Below are 10,281 nucleotides of genomic sequence, written 5' to 3' on the forward strand. Positions count from 1 at the left end.
CGTTTAACCTTTATGGATAAATCCGTCTCTTATTTGTTTTAAAATATAAAGAGATGATCCCCTTTTTTATATTTTTTAATACTTTATTTTATAGTGATTAGTGTTGACTTAAATGTCTGAATTGTGGCAGTTTTGCAAGGGAATCAGTTCACCTAGGCTGTATATCTCTGTTTTTACTCATTTTGCACATGAACCCTACAGCCTTGACATTTTGAGGACTGTTTCAATTTGTGCGTAGAATAATGCTTCATACAGTATATGAGAAGAAAATTTTTATTTTTGTCGAGTTACTGTCAAGCAACATTTAAGATTATTTCTTTATGATAGCTTTTCAGTGTTGTAATAATTAATTTTAGACAGTTTTATATAATCAAAATTTATAACATTGTGTATGAGTTGAATTTAAAAAATGATTATTCTGAAAATAACAAAATTCAGCACACATAGACGTTGCTTATCAGTCAAGAGAAGTGAAAAAGTTGTGTGCAAAATAAAAAGAGCAGCTGGGAAAAGAGACACTTGCTGGTAGGTGTTGTTTGACAAAGGCGTGCCACAACATATTTTATCAATTTAAAATTTCTATTTACACAGTTCAGCAGTTAGAAGTTTTTTGGGGCAAAATGATGATGGTGACACTCTTGAATTCTGTGATATTGATGTGTCCTGCAGTTCTGACTGGCCCTTGAAATAGTAGTTGTTGCTGACTACAATTTGATTATGCTGTGAACAGAACAAGAATGAACTTGATATGTTTTTGAAAGGTATGTCCTGAAAATGACTTGTTGTTGTACAGGAAATGCAGGAGGCTGCTGGTGAGGAGGAGCAGGAGCTGGCCAGAGAGATGGCCGAGGCGTTCCTGACAGAGGATCTGCCAGAGAGAGTGTTCTCTGCACCCAAGGCAGGCGCTGGTATGTGGGCCAGTCTCATCAGACTGTTGGATCCTGTCGAGGGCAAGACTCACCTCGTTCATCGGCTGGAGCAAAACCTCTGTGCTGTCTGGTACGTCAACTTTTTTTTTTCAACTTTTACTTAGTCCAATTCTATCACTGGTTATATCAACGGTGAGTTAGTGGCTAAGTGACATGAAATCAAGGTAGCCAGTCGGGTTTGCTAGTATATTTCATTGTTGTAAATAAGTTATTTTCTTGGTTTGAATAGTAAAAGTACATTTTAATGTAACACTTTAATAAAGACAAAAATGATGATAAAAGCACACAATGAAATCTGTGATATTTAGTGTGTCCTGCAGTTCTGATTGTCTTAATCCAAAGAACAGGTTTTTATCTTGATCATCTATCACGTTCAAGCATCACAATTATCTCCTATGCAATTACAGCAACATTCTGATCAGCCAATCCTGCAATCTCATGTTTGTTGTGAAGTTCAGCACACTTTAAATGTCTTCTGGGATGGCAATAATATCACACGATTAATGACCTGAAAAAATGTGTGAATTATTTATGTATCCCTAAACTTGTCATTACTCTGTCTAGAATCGGAAAAGAGAATTTAAGTCAACATCTTAGTATTAGAATTAAACCATTTTAAATGAGACTAACCTCTAATTTTGATTAAAAACTCTTTAACTCAAGTTAAAAAACTCTTTTTTATCTCAAGTGATGATAATAGCACACGATGAAATCTGTGATATTTAGTGTGTCCTGCAGTTCTGATTGTCTTGAACAAAATTGCTAGTTTTATGGCAGCATTGAAGCATAACTCTCCAACTATTTGCTGATTTTTTTCTTGCAGTCTGACACTGGTCAAGTTTGCAAACCAGCCAGAGACTCAGCAGTTCCTTATCCTGGGTGTGGCCAAAGATCTCCAGCTCAACCCTAGACAAGTGACTTGTGGCTACATATACACCTACAAGTAAGTTGACATTCCCTCCTCCCCTAGTCTATTTTATTCAGTGCTCTTTGGTTCACAGTTGGTAATCTTGACATTTCCAATTCATTTTAATGTAAAAAGTATCCTTGATGAAATGTGACAAAGTTTCCTCAAGATATGTGCTTGTTGTCTTTTGAGTTGACGTTTACTTGCAGTATCCTAAGTCAATGGTTGGAGTTGTAGGTGATGATGAGTAGCGCAGGGGTCCTGAAACCAGCTGGTATGTGGGCTGGCAGGCTCGGCCGAAAGAGAGTCGAGTCTGGATTCACAGCGCTTACTGAACCTGCATCTAACTTAAAAGTTTTTTATGACGGTTATTACATTAATGTTCAAAGACGGCTTTTGTAAGTTCGGCGACTCAATGAATTCGTTCTTCACATTTGTTGATTCTAAAAGAATTTTTAAACTACTGTATTAGTGTTAAGATTTAAAGGTGGTCACTTGTAGATCCATCTACTACTAGTACCCAACTGATGATGAGTTATATGCGCTTGCTTGTATGACAATCTGATAAGACTTTCTTCTCTGAAGTTGGGAAACAGAACGAAACCAATAAAATTAATACGCCAGCTATTTCGGTTTTGATAAGTTAATCTACTTCTCTACTCACTCCATTTTTGGTCGTAGTTAAAATGTTTTACTACCTGTCAATCGTAGTCAAATGATGTGTGTTTCCAGAATAGACGCAGCTTGCACACAACTTGAGTTAGTACACAGGACCCAGGTTGACGAGGTGCCTACAGCAATCTGCGGCTTCCAGGGTCGTCTGCTGGTGGGCGTCGGCCGCATGCTGCGTCTTTACGACATGGGCAAGAAGAAGCTTCTGCGCAAGTGTGAGAACAAGGTATAACTATGATCAGTAACTTTAAAAAGGTTTTATAGCCATTTTTGTGAACGATTTACAGTCGTTGATCTGAGACACCGACAGATTGTTGTGAAACAAATTACTGATTTATTTTGAGTCAACTAACGTTAACCGGGTTAACTTGATAGGATGGCTTTACAAGTAGGCTATAGAATCTTTTATTATGTAACATCAATTATCTCAAAACGCAAAGGAATTAAGGAGAGAAATAAAATTGTAGGCAGTAATGCTTTGTGAGGGGCCCATTGAACTTTTTTTATAAAAAAAAGATTGTCTATGTAGGTCGGATGTCTACTTCAGTATCCAAAAGTCATTGAAAGGATACATAACACTTTTGATATTTCGTCCTGCTAAAACTTCTCAGTGTACATTGATGGTTCATTTGTCATCGATCTTAATTGTATAATTATTATGGAGCATTTCTTTTGTGGTGACCAATTATTTTATAGGCCTACCTTCAAGTAGGCCCTGGATGCTTACTTTTCTAAAGTAAACAATGAACTCGATCTTATAAAACCAGCAACCATATTTTTTTTTTTTTTTTTTTTTTTGGGCTTTATGGAAGTGGATTTTTAATCTTAATCTTGGGGACAATTACAACTTTCCTCCTTATGTCAATATGAAATGAAACAAATTCATTGACCCAAAACTTGTGCCAGATAACAAGCTCTTTAAAAATTCTGAAGTGCTTACAGAATTATATCTCAAGGAATGATCAATAATGTGACAAATGTGTGATCACACTCGGGGGTGCTACACGTGTTGTTTTCAACATGATGTGATTAAATAGTGTGTACATGAACAGGTATTGTAGAGGAGTATAGTTGATCACTCCTGTGTTCAGCTGGCTCTACATCCCTTACATTCTTATCGATCAATTTAAGTCACGTGTCAAATCTGAATCTAAAACCCATTGAATCTCAAGAAACTATTTGACATTTTAATGATCATGTTTCTATGATCACCAGTGATGCCCATCAATGATTTAATGTAATGCATTAAATGTGTTTATTACACCTAAGATAATCTTCTCTCAGGTTTCTCTTGGGCATGGAACAAATCACACGCTTATTTGTATTGCTTTATCACTTTGATTATTACCTTGAATTGTAAACACATGTTCCAGCACATCCCTAACCTGATAGTGGATATGAAGGCCATGGGACACAGAGTGTTTGTCAGTGACGTGCAGGAGAGTGTGTACTACGTTCGCTACAAGAGACAGGAGAACCAACTCATCATCTTTGCTGACGACACACAGCCTCGCTGGATCACCACCACCTGTGTGCTCGACTACAACACTGTCGCTTGTGCCGATAAGTTCGGCAACATATCTGTGGTACGATATCTAGTAAAATTCTCACATACAGTGCTTTTTATAGGATTTAAGGTTTGGATAAAATCATTTATAATTGTGAGAAGGATTATAATTCTTCCCCACCACCACCACTTGCAGTATAAACTTGATTATACAAAACAATTGGGGTCATTCGGATAACTGATTTTTCCAGATATTCGGTCATTGACAGTAAAATTGAGATGTATTACTTTACTTGTCATTGATGACATTTGATTTGAATACATTTTACATACATTTTTTTACTAGTTTTGATTGTTTCCTGATTAAGTGGTAAATCATAGCAGAAATTCTGCTAAAAGAAAAAGTCAAAAGAACTCTTAATTGGTATCAGGCAATATTTCAGTTTCACACCTCATTGCCGAGTACCACCTAGGCTGATTACATTTAAGGATTACTCAAAGTAATAATAACAACTAATTTCCTGTAAGTCTCTGCCGGATCATCGTCTAACTGTATTTCTGTGACAGATCCGACTGGCCCCCAGCATTACTGATGATGTAGATGAAGACCCAACGGGTAACAAGGCTCTGTGGGACCGCGGACTGCTGAACGGAGCCTCACAGAAGGCAGACTTCATCACCAACTTCCACATTGGAGAGACAGTGATGTCGCTACAGAAGGCCACTCTAATCCCCGGGGGTTCTGAGTCGCTGGTGTACACAACGCTGAGTGGCAGTGTGGGGGTCCTCGTACCCTTCACTTCCCACGAGGACCAGGACCTGTTCCAACATCTGGAGATGCACATGAGGTCGGAGAACTCTCCGTTGTGTGGCCGCGACCATCTCAGCTTCCGCTCGTATTACTACCCTCTTAAGGTACGGCCAGGTCAACAAATAGATGTTTGAAACTTGTGCAGTACATTACAAACTTGGGGTAATGTTGACTAATGTTACAAAATGTTGAGTTGGACAAAATCGTCAATTAAATTTAAAGTAGACATATCTAGTATAGTTCTACTTTTGCAACAGCACATTATTGAAATAAATCAAATAAACTTCATAAAAATTCAAGGTCAAACTTCTGGAAAGTGCTCCAAAATTTAAGTGCCCCAGCCTTATGTCCACAGATAGCACTAAGACCAAATTTCAAAGTCAGTCTACTATTTCAAGACAACTATGGAAAGCTACACAGTTTTGTAGTTTACCAACATAGTTGCTGGTAAGGCTTTAGGTCGGTAGATATTTATGTACACATCGGTGTCTGTTTAAATTCTTCAATTATTTTCTGTGTTATTTCATTGTTCAAAAAGACTATTCCTGGTTCTATAAAGTCAACTCCCAAGTTTCTATCTGCATAAAATTTTGTAAAAAAATCATGTTTTTAACTGTTTTAGTAGTGGTTTTTCATCATCAAATTTTCTTCTAAAAACTTGTGGGTATACTAAAAGTTGTAGATAGTTAAGTATAATTCTGTTAATTTTTGTATTTATTTTTTGCAGAATGTGATTGATGGAGACCTATGTGAGCAGTATAACGCCATAGACTCGGCGAAACAAAAGAGTATTGCAGAGGATTTGGACCGAACACCGTCCGAGGTATCAAAGAAGTTGGAAGATATTCGCACAAGATATGCGTTCTAGACAGACATTTCTTTGCACACCTTGTATTATAGTTTTAACATGTCTAACTTTTTGTACTTTGTATTAGAGCTTTATTTATCAATTTGTTTTGGATCTCCTTGTATAGTTTAAGAATAAATAAATGTTTTAAAATTAGCTGATTGACATGTTTCCTTCTAACGTTCAAACCTTCTTCTTGATTTATTGATTGATAACCTGTATTAGATGTTTATATCTGTTAATCACATCCACCGAAATCAAACTTGCCATTTGACATTTCTACCAGGAGTATTTACTCATTCAAGCTACTAGTACTTTGACCACAACAGCTTATTGCCTGAATACGGTACTTTACATTCATTATTATCAATGATTTTTTCAATATATCGATATTTTTGTTTTCGGGTCTATTATGAATTCACAACAACTAACTGATCTTGTTTATGCTAAAATAGTCTATTATATGGATTAAGAAATGAAACTGTTCTAAGCTAACATAACGACTTACCATTTAAAAATTACGTTTGGGTTTGATAATAGAAAAGGTACCCAAGTTAATCACGGAATTTTTAAATGTTACAGCAAGTTTGGTTAGTTATGTTAAGTTATTTTTTTTTACAATTTCATTTCATTATTGTCTGTACTGAACAATATTTATCAGTTGTCAGCTGATATGTTTCAATTTGTTAATATTGATTCTTCGAGAAAAAAATCAATGAATGTTCCCTTTAACAGGAAAGTACAGTACCCTAAATACTGCAGCAGTGGGAGCTTCAAAGGTTTGCATATGCAGCAATATCCTGGTAAAGATCTAGTAAATTAATCTTGTTTTGTTTTTTAAATGTAATATAATGTGTTTTGAATACAAACTCTAACATTTAGGTGTGAAAAAATGCTTGGTGAATATATAGCTACCAAAGTTGTGTAGAGTGTTAAGAAACCTGTTTACCCTCTACTGAAAAAAAGTACACAAGTGGATAAACTTTAGGGAAGAGGTGAATAATTTTGTAATGATCTGCAAGGACATAATTTTTTTGAATTGAATAAATAAGAGATAATCTCTTCCTTATATAGTTATGATTTTTTGTTACAAGTCATATATTTGACTTAAAGAATGTCCTGTAAGTAAACAGCCAAACTCCCGAGATAGTTTTATGGGTCATAATTAACCGAGAATGAAGAAGAAATTTAAAAAAAATGCCTTGTTGCTGATTGTAGCAAATTGTGAGAATTTTCTATTTTGTTTTTTAGTATGTAAAAATGTATACAGTACCTCCTAAAATATCAAAGATATCTTTATTTAAAATTTTGTATGTACAGTGACTAAATAAAGTAGCAATAAGCTACTTCATTAAAATAAAGTATTTGTAAACAAATAATAAAAAAGAATATTTGTTTAAAATGGCAGTAATTTTAATTTTTTTTTACCAAGATTGTAAAAAACTTTGCCAGTTTCATATAAAAATTTCAAGACAGGGTAAAATGCCTAAATTTTGTGTTTCTACCTACTTAAAATTTTGGATTTACCGCAATTGTACATGGCGACAATGACGTTTTCATGACTATGGAGACGATAATGATGTCAGTATGTTTATTTTAATTTTTTGTAAATATCCCAAAATCACATCCTAAGACGCTAGATTCTAGTCCGGGCCTGTTTTACACATTACTTAGGCTAGTCCTAGAGGGTTGCAACATTATGACATAGATAAAATCAATTAGTGATTGGCAGGGATTTGAACCTAGGATCTCGGGCTCTGAAGCCCTAAGCTCTACTGCTAGACCAGCTGCTCCCCCCCCCACACATGGACAGTAGAGCTAATAATAAATTTCTGTCACGTCATTTTTATTTTAAACTCTAAATGACCTGAAACTATTTTAATCATATTGTAAATATCAATATATGCCAGTGTGAAGACCACTGACAGAGTTCACTGACTGATGGATTGAGGTGGATCTTGTCCTGTCTCCTGTCCTAGTGCACAATACAGTCAGCCACAAATGGGCATTTTGTCCTCCCTGCTTGGTGCTCCAGAGCCTGTCAAACCTGAGTTGGAGTTCCTAATTGCAGCATCCTAACTATGAGCTTCTCCAGAGCCCCTTGGCATTGTTCCAACAAACCAAGAGTGCTTTCCATGACCTCATGCAGAGCTGTGCGGTCATAGAGTATATGCTCTGCAGTCTCATCAGACTGCCCACATTTCCTACATGCAGTATTGCAGTATCTCCATTGTAGATCCTCAAATGATGTAGGGGGATTGCACCCAGGAAGCCATGGCCTGTAATCTTTCTTAGTTGCCTCATGTCTAATCGACTAATCGTAGAACATTGGAGGCGTCCGGTCCGGTCCGTCTGCCGTCTGGGAAGGGGAGAAGAGTGAGTCAGTGAGCTGGCTTGCCCTATGTTGAAGCCTAACCCATCTTCTCCTGAGCCACTGCCAAGACTGACTTACATGCATACCCATGATAAATTCCAAAGTCTAGGGCTGACATTTGTCAACTTGTCAGTCACCTCGTTCTCGTTCCTTCAGTAACGCTCTGTTAGGTCCCTGGAAGGCCTGATTGTCCAGGGACCTATCAGAGCGTTACTGTGTTACATTTGCCCAGGGAAAATCATGTTGTGAGGCAGTTACAGACCACCTTGGACTTGAGGGAGTGTATGTTTTATCTATGATCGCAGTTATCTCAACCTAGAACGCAGTTGGGTGCGTATAGGCATTTTTAAGTCCATCCCATTTTGCACTCCATGAATTCCAGGTCCAGCCTCTATCACACAATCACACATACTTCTTACCTTTGAACTCCGATACTTTACTATTTGATCTTTACAAAGATTTTCAAATTGACAAGAAACTGTCAACATTTTTTTAAATCAACGGCTAGAAATAATTTAGTTTTGAATGTTGTTTAACCTGTAATCCTGTCCAATTTCCAATACAATATGTTTTTTTTCTGTTTATTTGTTGTCTGCGTGCGTCAGGCGTCCGTCATGGAGAGCACAAGTTCACATGTACAGAAACCTTATACTGACGTCATAAATAACGAATGTATATATCGATTGTACCGGGTGGTTACGGGTTTTTCTTCGGAATGTAAGTATCGGTTGCACCGAATAAGTAAAGGGGTTTTTTTTGTAACACTTTATTTGACGAATTGAATACTCTCGGTAGTTTATCCATTATAAATCAAATAGTAGAAATACAATAATATTCGTTACAGGCTGGGAAAAAAATAATTACTGATAGGCTACTTTGGATTGAACATCCAAGATGTTTGCAATTGTTTTCGTATTTACCTGACTTATAAAATAAAAACTTGAGTTCACAGGACGTTGAATACTAAGAATTTATTTCATAGCATCCACAATAATACAATAACTGTAATTAAAGTAGACGAATTACAGGAATTATTATCGATTCTAGAAGAGAGTGAAATAATAATTGTAACTTTGACATGTTAACGTTATGTTAATGTTTGGGAATGATTTACTAACAGATATTGCCCATCAGTGTAAGGTGACAATTTAAGAAGCCCAAGAGGACTGTTTTAGATATATTATTTTATGGAATTTACAGTCACGTAAAATAGGCCCTACAGTTTAACCATTGACTAAGTACTGTGAGTACATCAATGGTTTAGGTTTAGAGAAAAAAGTAGAGCTGTTTCTCATTTTCCCCTTTAGTACATCTTAATAAAACACCATAAGTTTTACCCAATTATATTATTCTGGCTCCATTTAATTCACAATAACGTTATGCTTTTACTAAGCCTTATCTTGTTATTTATAAATGAAAGTACTGGGACATAATATAAATAAGGAAACATTAAGTAGTAGTAATCCGATTAATTTGTAGGATAGTTTATTACTTTTTGATCGTACCACATTCTATATTATTCAACTCGAGCCTACGCACAGGCCACTAGTGCCCATATAGTCTCGTTTCCCATCAAATTTATTTTTACGTTAAGGAACCATTTTAATTTTTTTTATTAATTATGTTACATGAATTCAATGTAATAAATCAAATTTTTCTCATTTTAGTTATATACCATAAGTCCTTTCATATGTAACATTACTCAATTACTTTTATTTATATATATATTATGCTTCATATATAATTGCTTTCTTGCATTATTTGTTATTTTTGTATTTTGGTGGAAATAAACCTTGATTATATTAGAGTGCATAAATTGATCAGTTCAATTTAAAAATACTTGGAGCACAAATAATTACAAACTTGGATGTGGTAGAAATTTCATGTTCTCTTAAAACATCTAAAAATTCATCATAGCTTTTAGCCCACTTGTACTTTTCTGGCTCCATTTAAAAAGTAGTAGGTTTATTGAAAATAATCAGAACGAGTCTATTAACATGGTCACCGGGCACAGCAAAGTGAATAAGTGACGATGTAAAGCCGTGTCCCTTCGTCCTTCGATAATCGATTGCATAAACCATCACGATTCCGATAGCTGAAAAGTAGTCGATAGTCATGTGACGTCATTATAAGGTTTCTGTACATGTGAAGAAGTGGCCTCCGTCTGGCATAGTGCCAAATTCATAGTTCTGTGTTGATTTGTCAATTTCAGCTTCAGCATAGACCTAACTATC

At 35.8% G+C, this 10,281-nt stretch overlaps 1 protein-coding gene across 1 annotated transcript in view; it reads left to right on the plus strand.

The window, feature by feature from the left end:
- LOC129002211 (splicing factor 3B subunit 3-like) overlaps nucleotides 1-5,829 on the plus strand; it is a 46,083-nt gene extending 40,254 nt beyond the window's left edge. The window contains exons 17-22 of the mRNA XM_054429857.1: nucleotides 794-999; nucleotides 1,753-1,872; nucleotides 2,569-2,734; nucleotides 3,882-4,094; nucleotides 4,583-4,930; nucleotides 5,554-5,829. Of these exons, the coding sequence (XP_054285832.1) occupies nucleotides 794-999; nucleotides 1,753-1,872; nucleotides 2,569-2,734; nucleotides 3,882-4,094; nucleotides 4,583-4,930; nucleotides 5,554-5,694 (1,194 nt within the window). The 3' untranslated portion in view covers nucleotides 5,695-5,829. The remainder of the gene's footprint in view (nucleotides 1-793; nucleotides 1,000-1,752; nucleotides 1,873-2,568; nucleotides 2,735-3,881; nucleotides 4,095-4,582; nucleotides 4,931-5,553) is intronic.
- Nucleotides 5,830-10,281: the final 4,452 nt, after the last annotated feature.

This window comes from Macrosteles quadrilineatus, unplaced genomic scaffold, assembly GCF_028750875.1.
Source record: "Macrosteles quadrilineatus isolate MER2022 unplaced genomic scaffold, UCM_ALF_1.0 Scaffold_9__3_contigs__length_116548681, whole genome shotgun sequence".
NCBI lineage: Eukaryota > Metazoa > Arthropoda > Insecta > Hemiptera > Cicadellidae > Macrosteles > Macrosteles quadrilineatus.